This window comes from Myotis lucifugus, unplaced genomic scaffold (genome assembly GCF_000147115.1).
Source record: "Myotis lucifugus unplaced genomic scaffold, Myoluc2.0 scaffold_1, whole genome shotgun sequence".
In the NCBI taxonomy this organism is placed as follows: domain Eukaryota; kingdom Metazoa; phylum Chordata; class Mammalia; order Chiroptera; family Vespertilionidae; genus Myotis; species Myotis lucifugus.
This window is the reverse complement of record NW_005871049.1, coordinates 36,156,844-36,170,596: the sequence shown is the minus strand read 5'-3', so window position 1 is coordinate 36,170,596 and position 13,753 is coordinate 36,156,844. Positions and strand designations below refer to the sequence as shown.

Sequence of the window (13,753 nt, the reverse complement as noted above, 5' to 3'; positions counted from 1 at the left end):
TGTTTTAGCAATTAGAATTCAACAAAGGTCCCAGACCTCCTGGAGGTTTCATGGAGTGGGAAGAACATGAAATGACAATAACTTTAATAAATACTTTTGTACCAGAAATGTAGGAAAACACAATTATCCCCTGCTTTACTATCAACAATTGGTATTATTATTCTTTTCATTTTTCCCCAGTTTATTCCTGTAATTTGATATTTTATTATCTTAATTTTCATTTTCCCCATCAGTAAGTAATTTTAACATTTTTTTCCATGTCTATTTAGCTGTTTGGATTTGTGTTGGGTGAATTGCCTATTTATAATCGTGTATTTTTCTATTGAGTGGGTTGTATGCTAGACCCATACTTCTTGTCAATGTTCATGAGCTCTGTGTATACTGTAAATATACATTTATCCGCTGTGTGCTTTGCAAACCTTTCCCCCAATCTATTGCTTATCTGCTGACTTCATGATGGTTTACTTTACCATGTAATGCCTTTCATGTTAGTGAATTTATCTTTTTGTTATGACTTCTTTTTGTCCTCTCAGCTTCTGCCTATTCTATCTCTGTCAATTCTTATCTTCAAACTCTGGTTCATATGAAATGTTTTCTAAATTTTCTTCCAAATAATTTTATTTGTTATGTTCTTCTTTAATACACCTGCAATTTATCTTTTGATGTGGGGTTTAAGGTAGGGGTCCAATTGTACTTTTCTAGGTAGATAGCCAATGTCCCAATACCATTTATTAAAGTAAACCCTCAATTCTCCACTGAATTAAAGTGCCACCGTTTACAGTTCCCGTATGTACTGGAATCTGTTTGCATCTTATTGTTCTGCTCTGCTGAGTATCTGTCTATTCCTATTCCAATTTCATGCTGTTTTGATTAGTCTTCTTTTTCATCATTTTAAAACTTAGGTTTAAAAATTACAGTTTTTATCCAATTAAAAACTATGATGTTATTAATTTATATTAGGAATAAGAAAGATGCCATAATCACAAAACAAAACAGATTGAAATAATTATAAGACAATACTATGTAGAAGTTTTGGAAACAAATTGGAAAATGTGGAGGAAATCAAATATCTTCTATAAATCACATAAGTCATCCAAATAGTGCAAGGAGGGGAGAAATGGAAACAGATAAAATCAGGGTGTGTCTGAACAGATAAATTTCTGAAGAAGAAATTTAAAAAGTATTTAATGGCCTACTATTTAACAGGGCCCGAGAAACAGATGACTTATCGGCTAAGTTCTATCTAGCCTTTTAAGAACAGATAGTCCCAATGTTATTATTACTATTCAAAACCAAAGGCAAAAAGACAGAAGGCTCCTTAGTATATGTTATGAAGCTGTGAAGCCAGCATCATCTTAATGGCCAACACCTCATAGACAAATCCCACTTGGGAATATAGATTCTCATTTGAAATAAAATATTTGCAAAAACTATCCATCCATGTGTCAAAACCACTAATGTACAGTAACCAACAGCTTCTACTCCAAAATACAAGGATGCTTTGATAACAGAAAATTTATCAACATAATTCATTACATCAACAAATTTTAAAAAGACTGCCATATTAATAGACACTAAGTAGACACCTGATAAAATTTAGTAGCTATTCCTAATATAAACCCGTGATCCCTTATCCAAAATTCTGATACCCCAGTAGCTCTGAAAACTAAAATGTTGACCTGTAACTTCGCACCATATTTCGCCTGGTGTTAAAGTTGATCTGAACTGACACAAAGTAACTACTTAAATACAGAAAGTGTTATTTTTTTTTTTTACAAATGTACAGTATTATATGTTCTGTAGGCAAAGCACACTCAGAAATAGTATGGATTATTTGTGTCTCTCTGTTCTATATTCAAAATTATTATAGTCTTTTCTTTTTTTAAGTTGAGTTTAAGGAGAAATACTATGAGGCATGTACTAGTACCTTTAACTCTCCGGAAAAACAGCAACACATTACCATGTTTCATTGAATCTAAGACACCATTACTTAGAAGGCTAGCAGTTATTTTATGTATCGCCGAAAGAGAAAAAAATATGCTGCTAATTATAATATGAGCCATCATCAATTGTAAAACATACTCTATTTTCAGAGATACTGAAATATAAAAAAGGTGTATCTCAGAATCTATGAAATATGGTGCAGACACCCAAAGGCAATCAGGAGTCGACCAGGGACCACACGGCTGGTCAGGACTCACGGTCCCTTCCTCTCTCGATGTCCGGGTCTTGGGGAGGACCCAGGTGTGAGGCTGAGTGTGGTGGTTTGGGGTCAGCCAGGCTTCAGAGTTGCTCTATATTGATTAATTGTTTTGATCATGAAATAGCTATTTAATGCCTCAAAACACAGTCCCGGCTGGGATCGTGCTGGGATGGTACTAACACCTGCTTACACTTATTTAGAGAGTTGAAAGTGGGATATGAGATAGGGCTTGTGACATTCCTGGTCCAGAGTAAGCCCTCCCTAAATAGCAGCCCCTGGAATGAGGGTGGTGGTGAGAGTGGCCAGAATCTAGGCAGTGATGGCGAACCTTTTGAGCTCGGCGTGTCAGCATTTTGAAAAACCCTAACTTAACTCTGGTGCCGTGTCACATATAGAAATTTTTTGATATTTGCAACCATAGTAAAACAAAGATTTATTTTTTTGATATTTGTTTTATATATTTAAATGCCATTTAACAAAGAAAAATCAACCAAAAAAATGAGTTCGCGTGTCACCTCTGACACGCGTGTCATAGGTTTGCCATCACTGACTAGGGTGTTTCCCACACCTGTCATCCTGTGATTCCCCGATATTCCTGGGGAAGCTGCAATTGGCCTTAGACGCCTGTGCTATCTGTGTGCCCTAAATTTATGAAGTCTGACCTGAGTACCTGAGTTGGCAAGGACCTGACACGCCCTAATGGGTCGCGAGAGGAAGTGTGACTTTCCCGGGTGATGCAGGCAGTGGCAGATGACAACTCAGACCCAGACCACTGGACACATTGGTCAGACTCTTTCCAGATGCCAAGACTCCTGTCCCGGGAGGTGGGATGAGGGATGGAGTCCAGTCTAGGAGTTTATAATCTCTTTCCTAGGTCCAGTCATTTCTCCTCTCTGGGCCACTTCTCCCTGCTCTGGGAAAAAAAGATGGATGCAAGCGTAACCCACCAACCCCATTCTAACTTCGGGTCTGACTTTGACCTTCACCGAACCCCACTTCCACCCCACCTCTCTAATTGGCCACCGGGAAGGAGTTTAGGGGAGCTCTTCCGTTCGGAGGCTCTGAAGACCTGCTCACAGCACCCATCTGCTGTGTGTTCTCTGACAGGATGGGAGTGGTGAGCAGCAAAAAGCAGGTCAAGGAGAAGAGTAAGGGCCAGTGGAGCCCTGTGAAGGTCAGCGCCCACAGCAGAGAGCCCCCACCACTGCCACCCCTGGTGAGTGATCGCTTCTCCCAGCTGGAGAGGGAGGGGGAGGGGGGAGCACAGAGCACGTGTGGCTCCCTGGGGGCTGCTCCTAGTCTCCAGCAAGTCCCAGTGCCTTCTCTTGATAACTCAGGGCTCCCACAAATCAGCCCCCCCCCCCCGCCACGCCAGTGCCACCCGAGCTCATATTGGTGTTACAGATCATAAAATATTTAACCGCCAGATTGCTGGAATTTAAATCTATTAGCTGTGCCTTTGAAGCAGGTTTCTTAACTCCCTTTAGCCTCAGTTTCCCCACCTGTAAAGTGGGTAGAATAAAAGTGCCTTTCTGATGGGGCTGTAACAATACGCCATGTAGATACAAGTATGCAGTGCTATAATGTATTACCTTTAGCACAGACCTGTACGTGGTTCGCCCCAATAATTCTTAACCAGTTTTCATTGGGCAAGGGCAGCCTTGAAGAGAAAGGAAAATCAAAGAGGTCAGCTGAGGAAAGGGTGGAGGGGGCGGGGAGTCTAGGGCATTTAGCAATATCTGCTGCCCTCAACTCTATCCAGAAGCTCCTGGATCATTGTCCCCTTCCTGGTGTGCCAGCATTCCAAAGAGCTCAGTCCCCTGGGACAAGGCAACCTAAGAGGGGAGGGTGCTTATGCTCACCTCCCACAGGCCCTCGAGTGCTCATGGAGCCTGTCTCAAAGTTCTGGTTTGTTTACAAAGTAGTTAGCTCCCTTTGATGCTACTGGTTCCTAAAGATGCATTTTTAGATGACTGTCTGTGTCCCTCCATCTGGCCACTTACCCCCTTTTGATTTGGGGCAATTGGAAGTCATGCCTGGACTCCTGTTTCCTGCTCTCTCTCCCCGCCTCCCGCCCCCTGCCCCCAGGCACATCCAACTAGTCATCACTTCATCCCAACTGTGACCTAATGGGAGTGGTGACTGCTATTCCCATTTCTTAGATAAACCAGGCATCTTATCGGTGTCCCAACTTAGTGCAGGGCTTGGCATGTAACAATGAAATGTTTGTTGAATAAATGAATGATCAAAGGGCCATAGATTAATTATTGATTTATCCGACTGAGAAAATTACTGAATAGGACTTAGATTCAATAACTTCTTCAGAGTTACATGCTAATAAGTAGTAGAGCCTGGACTGTTTTTAGCTTTTAAAAAGTCACATAATACATATCAATTATGAAAAAAATTTATAAGTACTCATATCCCACTAGCCAGTGATACCGGAGTTAGCATTGCAGAGGTCCTGCCTCCAGACCCTTTTCTTTTTTTAATTCTTTATTGTTTAGAGTATTACATACGTCTCCTCCCCCCCCCCCCACATTGAACTCTCCCCAGCCGTTCCAACCCCCCAGCACATGCCCTCACCCCAGACTCCTTTCTTGTGCGTTATTTATGTGCTTTTATTTTCAGTGGAACCATAATACTATACATACCATTTTGCAAATTGCTGCTTCAAATTTGTGTTTAATAAATACCAAAAAAAAAAGATTATTGATTACAGGTTGAAAGCAGGAGAATAAAACGAACACTTAGTGCAGCCCCTCCCATCCTCAGAATTAGAAAGTGACCCATCGCTCGGAGGCCTCTGCTGTCCCCCAGTCTGTCCCGCTCACCCCAGGCCCCACTATTCTGATGTGCTTACTCCTTAGCTTTGCTTCTTCTGTAGCATCCTATAGGCATATGTTCCTAAACACTATTTAATTTAATTTTGCATGTTGTGAATTTTAAATCAAATGAGTCCAACAGTGTGGATTCTTCTGAGACGTGGGTTTCAGATCTGTGTTTTTCATTGGGAGCATCATCCATGTGGATGCATGTAGCTATAGCTCCTTAGCTGCCACCGCTGTGTAGGAGTGATTGCATGCATATGCCCCAATTTATCTATTCTTTAGTCATTTGGTCATGTAATTATTATTATTATTATTATTATTATTATTATTATGTGTTTCTGCTGGGAGCAATGTTGCACATGTTTCCTAGTGCACATATGTAAAAGTTTCTCTACAGGGTATATACGTAGGAATATACTAGTTAAGTTTCAAGGAAATACATTTTTAAAAATGTATTTTTATTGATATCAGAGAGAAAGGGAGATGGAGAGATAGAAACATCAATGATGAGAGAGATAAATTTTAAAAATAATTTTTCTTAAGAAAATTCATCATTTAATGGCAGAGGCAGGATTTTAAGCCACATCCATTCCACAGCTGCCTCTTGCAAAGTTGGGCATCCCTACATACCGCTCTTGCAAAGTTGGGCATCCCTACATACCGCTCCTCTAAATGTATATATAAGGTCCGGGCCAAGATGGCAGGTGATCCGGGGCTTATTCGAGATGGCACTGGTACCTGTGCAAACTCCTGTGCCAACAGGGCAGCTCCCACACTCACAGCAGCCTCACCCACCGCCCTGCAGGCCCTGCCCAGCCACGGGCCTTGAACTAACGCAGAGGGCATGTGTTTCTGCTCCAGGTCCTGTTTAACCACCTGGCTCCTGCACCTCACGACACACACCCGGATCAAGGTAAGAAGGGGCTGCTTTGGAAGCTGAGGCTCCTCAGGCCTCCTCCCCAGGCCCTGGATTTATGCAGTTAGAACAGGGGCTCAGTCGGGACAGCTTTCTGGAGAGGAAGTGCCTGGGCCCCTAGAGTCTTAGGGGAGACGGCTAGGGGAGGCTGAGGGAGGAGCCTGTGGCCCAGCTCTGACCCAGCCTCGCCTGCCCTTGGGGGCCTCTCCGGCAGCCAGGCACTGGTTCCTTTAATGTACCTCGGTGGGCGTTTGTAAAGGACTTTACAAACTACAGGTGAGCACAACAAGACAAGAGTTACAGTGAACACAAACAGCACCACGAAACCCAGGCTTTCAAAGATCTAACTCCCAACCTCAGAGGGTGAGGACCATGGTTCTGAGTCCTCCCTCCCAGCCCTCAGTCTGTTGCTGTTTGAATTACCACCCTGTTCCTCACTTTCAAAAGTCCCCTGCTGACCTTCTAACCCAGGGGTGGGCAAACTTTTTGACTCGAGGGCCACAATGGGTTCTTAAACTGGACCGGAGGGCCGGAACAAAAGCATGGATGGAGTGTTTGTGTGAACTAATATAAATTCAAAGTAAACATCATTACATAAAAGGGTACGGTCTTTTTTTTTTTTTAGTTTTATTCATTTCAAACGGGCCGGATCCGGCCCGCGGGCCGTAGTTTGCCCACGGCTATTCTAACTACTCACTACACCCTCCCTCGCCCATCTCCACTTGCACTTGGGTGGGCAGGACTACAGAGGTGACATAGCAAATCACCTCGAGGGCCTTCCTGAGTCAGGGGCTCAGACCTCAGGAGGGTCTCACTCTGAAGTGGCGTATGTCCGGGAGAGCAGAATGCCGGCCTGGGCCTACGCCATTCATTCACTCACTCACACAGAAGGCACTGAGCAAACAGGACCCAGAGCTGGCTCTGTCCAAGGACTGGGGAAGCTGTATAAGACGTGGCTCCTCTCTGCAAGAACTCAGCGTCTGTCAGACTCATGAGCCAGGTGTTGGAGCCGGGGTAGTGACCTCACCTGGTGTCCCTCATCCTGTTGGGGATCACAATTAATTAGCATCACAGGGCCACCCTCCGCTTCCTGCCAGAGGGGTCAAATTTCCAGGAAGAAAGTCTAGGTCAGCGGTTCTCAACCTGTGGGTCGCGACCCCTTTGGCGATCGAACGACCCTTTCACAGGGGTCGCCTAAGACCATCCTGCATATCAGATATTTACATGACGATTCATAACAGTGGCAACATTACAGTGATAAAGTAGCAACAAAAATCATTTTATGGTTGGGTCACAACATGAGGAACTGTATTTAAAGGGCCAGAAGGTTGAGAACCACTGGTCTAGGTGAAGGAAATAAACTGATTTTGGTACAGGAATTTGAATCTCAGAACCAGAGGGGCCTCTGTCATCTTCTCCAAACCCCTCTTCCCAGCATGGGAAGGTGACCAGCCCAAGGTCACGCCAAGCATTAGAGACATCACTCTCGGGGAAGCTGGGTGGTCTCCAGGTGACCTTTTCCAGGTGAGCCTTGGCTCCTCACAGCTGTGCAGAAAAGCCCTCATCAGTTGAGAGATGCCATGCAAGCTCCGGAGCCCTCTCTCCACCTCCGTCCTAGGGACCACCAGCAAGCAGGGGGCTGCCAGCCAGAAGCACCATGATGGGACCTGGGCATGGCTGCAGGTCCATGTTCCAAGACCACTGCTCCCCTTGGAGCAGAGGCTGGAAGGGACAGGTGGGGACGGGAAGAGAGGAGAAGCTCACATGCCTCCAGGAGGTAAGGGATCAGCCAACACTGGTTTCCAGACTTGGGTCTTTGGCCATCAGGTCCACGCTGCTGATCTCCCTAAACACTGGGCTACCGAGTCCCTTACACACTAGCCCCGTCTAGGCCTGAGGGGGTCCAGAAAGGAAGTCACGATGGGCTCAGAGGGGCAGTATGCCCTTGTTCCCAGCAGCAAGCTCAGGAGGCCAGTCTGCCAGACAGAAACGTCTTCCGCATCAGTGAGTGAGAAGGCTCACCATGGCTTCCCCTCTATCCTTACCTTTTCCTGACCCTCTTAGTAGCCAGAAGGTGCTCACAGCACAGGCTTATGCCGTGGGCCTGAGCGGTGGCCATGTCTTCCTTGTTCCCCCTAGAAGAGCATTTCGTGGTGGCGCTGTATGACTACGTGGCAGTGAATGACCGTGACCTGCAGATGCTGAAAGGGGAGAAGCTGCAGATCCTAAAAGAGTAAGTTTCCAGGATGCTGTCTCGTGGTCAGAGGCCTCTGCAGCTCCTTATCAGAGCAGGACTCCCACCCATCCGCCCATCTGCCTTATTCCACCCCACCATGTTCTCTTTAGCTGCCTCCAGAATATTTTCTCCACTGCCCAGCCCCAAGCCCAGGTATCCAGCATCTTCTTTAACTTGACCCAACTGTCTTTCTTCCATCTGCCTTTCCAAAGTCTTGCTGGTGAGGGGGTTTCCTGCTCCGCTGTCAAAATCCTACTCTTCCTTCAAAGCCCACCTCTAATGCCACCTCCTCCTGACTCCCACAGTGTTCACCTAGTCGCTCCATCAGAGCTTTGTGTTGGAGTCAGTTGTGTCAATATTTGTCTCGCACGGGATTCTACTTATGAAATCGGCTGTGGTTTGTTCCCACTGTTCCTTCTCAGAGACTCCTCCAGAATCTGGTCTCAAACATCTGATTGTCCTGAGGGCCTGCTTTGTTCTTGAGTTCTGCAATGACCTTGAACTAGCAGCATGCAAACCTTGACCTTTTGGCCATCCCTGGGCCGCCCGTTCCTCCTGTCACCAGCAGCCCTCCTGTGTTGTCTTTCCTGTCCAGTCCCAACTCGCTCACTATGTTCTAAAGACGTCCATTAATCAAGAGGAAGGCTACTCACTGTGAGACAGGGGCCCTGGGGGGTTGGTCAGGCTGTCTAGACCAACTGTCCCCTGGAGGCTGTGCATCCCCCCTCTCCCCTGGGCCAGGAGCACCGTGAGTTTGAAATAGCCCAGGTAGTTCCACGTCACTGAGCAGCTTGCACGAGCTCCCTCTCATCTGCCAGGCTGTCTGCCTCTGGGTCCTCTGCCTCGCAGGGATGAGACCCAGTCCTGGGGGGCTGTGAGCTGCCGCAGAGAGGCACCCGTCTGAGCCACTCTCTCATTTTTGTTGTTTCCTTCTTCCCTTAGGTCTGGAGACTGGTGGTTGGCCAAGTCTCTCATCACGGGAAGAGAAGGCTACGTGCCCAGCAACTTTGTGGCCCGAGTAGAGACCCTGGAAGTGGAAAAGTAGGTGGACAGACGGAAGGCCCTTCAAAGCAGAGGCATGTCCCCTGCTTCTGCCGCACAGGGTGTGGCCAGACAGTGGCTAAAAAGTGAGCCTGTGTGAGCCCAGCAGGAGGGAACAGGAAAGGGACAGGGAGCTGGAAGTCCTGGAACAGGCTTGACGATGTTTCAATTGCTGCGTGATCCTGAAGAGTCGCTCCTCTGTGAGCACCTCACACCCCCATTTGAGAACCGACCTTTCCTGGCTCACCTGGACTGAAACGTCCCCGTGTCCCATGGCCTTGCAGGCTAACAAGGAGGTGCTGGATCAGCTCACACTCCCCAGTGCCTCCAGGGGCTGGGGCCTGGGGGACTCCCAGGGTGGTGGCTCATTCAGACTTGGATTATCAAGGAGCAGCATCCTCATGAGCCCCTGGAAGGTCGGCTGTGGGCCTCAGCCATTCATTCACTCACACAGAGGGCATTGAGCAAACAGGACCCAGGGCCCGGCTCTGTCCAGGGACTGGGGAAGCTATAAAATGAGTAACACGTGGCTCCTCGTGTCAAACTCAGGAGCAAAGTGTAGGAAGCAGGTTAGTGGTCCCACCTGGTGTCCCTCGTGCAGCGATGGTAGGTAGCCCTTGGGAGGGTTCCTTGTCTGGCACTCCCGGCCCTGGCCCGGCCCGGGAACAGCATGCACTCCCACGCTGACCAGTCCCTGCGCAGGGGGCCATGGTGGGAATCAGGCTCTGAGAATCTACTTCAGAGACCATCTGCAAGGAGAGTGTGCTCTGAGAGTAGGCGGCTGGGCGCCTTTTCCCCGAGTGAAGTTAACAAAGGGCACCCATATAATGGTTTTGTTTCACTTTGAGAAAACAGTAAGTCCAGGAGTGGGAAGAAAGGGGAGGGCGACACCAAGGGGCATTCGTGGATCAAGCTGGGAGGAGCGCTGGCTCAGGGTGGACCTAGGAACAGGGACACAAATTTTATTTCTTGGGGGCAGAGGCACAGCTTAGGAGGGAGGTTTGGAGAAGAATGATCTGAGAAGCGTGGCCACTCTCTGAGGCTCGCCTGCCTTTGACCTTTTCCAGGTGGTTCTTTAAATCAATTAGCCGGAAAGATGCCGAGAGGCAGCTTCTGGCTCCAATCAACAAGGTGGGCTCCTTTCTCATCAGAGAGAGCGAAACCAACAAAGGTAAGCGTGGGCAGAGCCCTTCCCTCCCTGTGTGCTCTGGGCGGCCCCCATCTGAGGCCTGGCTGCTGCCAGGGCAATGCCAGCCAGGAGAACCTGGCAGCCCCCAGGCCCCAGGCTCCCCAGTTCAGGCTGGATTTGGTTCCCTGTGCTTGGCACGTTGAGAATGGACAGAGGTTTGGCATTCAATTACACACACACACACACACACACACACACACACACAGCTCCATTCATGGCCTTAGATCTGCAGTGAGTGGAAACACCAGAGCAGCAGACGCTGGACACAGAGAGCTGCTTATCCACTGTGAGGCTCAGGGGAGAGCCCTCAACCTCATGCCCCTCAAAGGGTCAGGGCTGGATTGGAGGAGAAGGGGTGCATTGATAAGTTGGGGTGCTCTGTGCAGACTTCTCTGTGCAGAATTTCCTGTAGTGCACCAATGGATGCATTTAATTATACACACACACACACACACACACACACACACAGGGTGGGGCAAATGTAGGTTTACAGTTTTTCATATGGAAAATAACTAATAAATAATAATACAAGAATAAAACCTGTTTCACGTACTCACAACTACAAACCTACGTTTGACCCACCTGGTATGTATGTTGCCACTATTCCATTTTAATGGCAGAGCACCTATGTCCAAGAATGAAACCTATGTGTTTTACTCCTTTTGTAGACTATTTTAAACACATACAGAAGTAGAGAGACTAGTATAATGGAACCCCTTATACCCAGCTCAGCCCGTCTTGTTTCATGCATATCCCCACCCACACCTATTATATTGAAGCAAATCCCAGATATGTCATTTCACCCTGGAAGGGATGTTTTTCTCATTGCCTGTGGTTAAGGTGCCCTCCTCCCTACCTCGTTGTAGAGGAGGAAGGGGTTCTCTAAGGGTGGGGACCTCCTCCTTGCCCACTGTGGGAAGCTAGTCCCAGATGGGCACTGGCCAGATGGAGCTGGGCTGCAGGATTATCCAAGCATCGTCACCCCCCACACATACACCTATTCATGCGCACACACACTCACGCACACGCAACCCCTCAGAACTCCAACGCAAGATCCCTCTGTCTACATCTGTCCACAGTGGCTGTAAGACAGGGTAGAAACTCAGAAGCAAGGAGACAGAGTCCTAGCTCCCTGTGGCTTCCAGGTGTCCCTAAGCATCTCTAGCCTCAGTTTATCGGTATGCGTGTGAGCACCCCTTAGTCCAAGAGCAGGTGGTCTTTGGGGGTTAAGAAATCTCCGTCTCTGGGAGCCCAGTCTGCGTGCCCAGCGCAGCCCAGACAGAGGCAGGAAAGGGGGTCTGGGTTTTGAAGCAGGAGGTACAGATTTTGTGAACCTGAAGCTGATAGGATTTGGGGGTTCCTTTAAGAAGAATACCAAATTGTAAAAAGATAATAGCAGATCCTTGGATGAGCCTGAGCAAGTGAGGGACCCTAAGTCGTGAACTTGGGCAGTGGTTCTGGCTGGAAGAGAGCAGGTCTCCTGGGCTCATCGTGAGTTTGTGCACGCAGGGTGCAGCCGAGGAAATGGGAGGAAGCCCTTTGTCTTGCTCCGGTGGTGTGAACTCATTAGAGACACTCTCCAATTCCTTAAATTCTGGGGCATAGTTGCACCTACTAGGCGCAAGGTGGGAAAGACAGTTTGCAACCTGCGGTTGGGGCTGGGGTTGCAGGCATGGTGTGGGCTGTGGCCGGAGCAAGGCGCCTGATGCGACACCCACCCTCTTCGGGGTCCTTTTGCAAGTAGGTGATGAGAGAGGCACGATGGTTAAGGGAGATGGGAGGAGAGAAAGAGTTTGAGATAGAGTGATGGTCTGAAAGGAAAGGAAATGCCTGCTGACAGTGCAGCCAAAAATCAAGCGTCACGTCCAGAAAAAGAGGTGTTCAAGCCTGACACCTGGTGGGAGGGAGTGGTACTGCTCGCGGCAGGCAAGTCCTTAGGAAGGACTCCAGGGCTCCCAAGCCTGCTGCTTAACTAGCAGAGTGACCAGGGCCAAGAGACATCCCCCTTTGGGCCTCGGCTTTCTCACCTCCCAGTTAGAGTAGGGGCGTGGTACCCAGAGAGGCGGTCAGAGGCATTTTTATGAAAACATCAAGTTAATGGGAAGAAGTTTCTCAACTGGAAACTCTTGCCTCCTTAACTTACTCTTAACCCCTGGCATCGGCTAGGCGTTGTCTGCAGGCAAACATTAACATAGATGACAAATCACACTGACGTGTGAGTGGATGTGAACAGAACCCCTGGGAAACAGCTGGTCATGCTCTCCTCCCTGGACAGGGGTGCTTGAGGTTGAGATTTGGTGTTGCATGGGTGAGTAGAGTCAGCCTTATCAGCCAGAATGCATCAATCTATCAGTCAACCTTTAGTCCCTTCAACAGCTCTACATTCTCAATATTCCATGGCAAAGGGTCCTCGAGTGACCAGATGCCGGTCCTGCTTCCTAAGAGAATGTCCTCCCTGCTCCAGAGTTCTTGGTGCCCTGGCTGAGTTGGGGAAACTCTGGCAGGAACATCTAGAACAGAGTCGGATGGAGCTGATAGGGCAGGCTTCCAGGAGACCTGAGGTTGAGATGAAGGAAAAGGCAGCCCAGGATGGAAGTGGTCAAAATGGAGAGCAGAATGCAGGGAGCTTTTCCCCAAGGCATTGAAATGAAGCCCGCATCCTAATCCAATTCTCCCTCTTTATGCCTCACTTCTCATGCCTGTGTGTTTATTAACCCTCCAGGTGCCTTTTCCCTGTCTGTGAAGGACGTGACCACCCAGGGGGAGGTGATCAAACACTATAAGATCCGCTCCCTGGATGAAGGGGGCTATTACGTCTCCCCCCGAATCACCTTCCCCACACTCCAGGCCTTGGTGCAGCACTACTCTAGTAAGACGGGGCATGTGATGGGGGTGGAGACCTGAGCCGGGAAGCCCTTGTATCTCTTTATTGCTAAGATCTCGAGATTGAGAATCATTGGTGCTGTCTTGGAGTTGACACTGTCAACATAGTGATTTAAAGTCTGTGTACTTAATCCCGTCTACTGGATCAGCATTCAACAACCTAGAGTGGAACAAATATTTTCATCTTAGAGAGAGCAGGTTGATGCTAGCATGCCTTGCTTTATACCAGTGATGGTGAACCTTTTGAGCTCAGCGTATCAGCATTTTGAAAAACCTTAACTTAACTCTGGTGCCATGTCACATATAGAAATTTTTTGATATTTGCAACCATAGTAAAACAAAGATTTATATTTTTGATATTTATTTTATATATTTAAATGCCATTTAACAAAGAAAAATCAACCCCAAAAATGAGTTCGCGTGTCACCTCTGACATGCGTGTCAGAGGTTCACC

General features: G+C 47.8%; 1 protein-coding gene across 1 annotated transcript in view; it reads left to right on the top strand.

Annotated features, from left to right (window-relative positions):
• The first annotated feature begins 3,311 nt into the window (after positions 1-3,311).
• The window catches only part of BLK (BLK proto-oncogene, Src family tyrosine kinase), a 17,974-nt gene continuing 7,532 nt past the window's right edge, over positions 3,312-13,753 (top strand). The window contains exons 1-6 of the mRNA XM_023753073.1: positions 3,312-3,419; positions 5,896-5,947; positions 8,090-8,183; positions 9,129-9,227; positions 10,295-10,398; positions 13,139-13,285. Coding sequence (XP_023608841.1) covers positions 3,312-3,419; positions 5,896-5,947; positions 8,090-8,183; positions 9,129-9,227; positions 10,295-10,398; positions 13,139-13,285 — 604 coding nt within the window. The remainder of the gene's footprint in view (positions 3,420-5,895; positions 5,948-8,089; positions 8,184-9,128; positions 9,228-10,294; positions 10,399-13,138; positions 13,286-13,753) is intronic.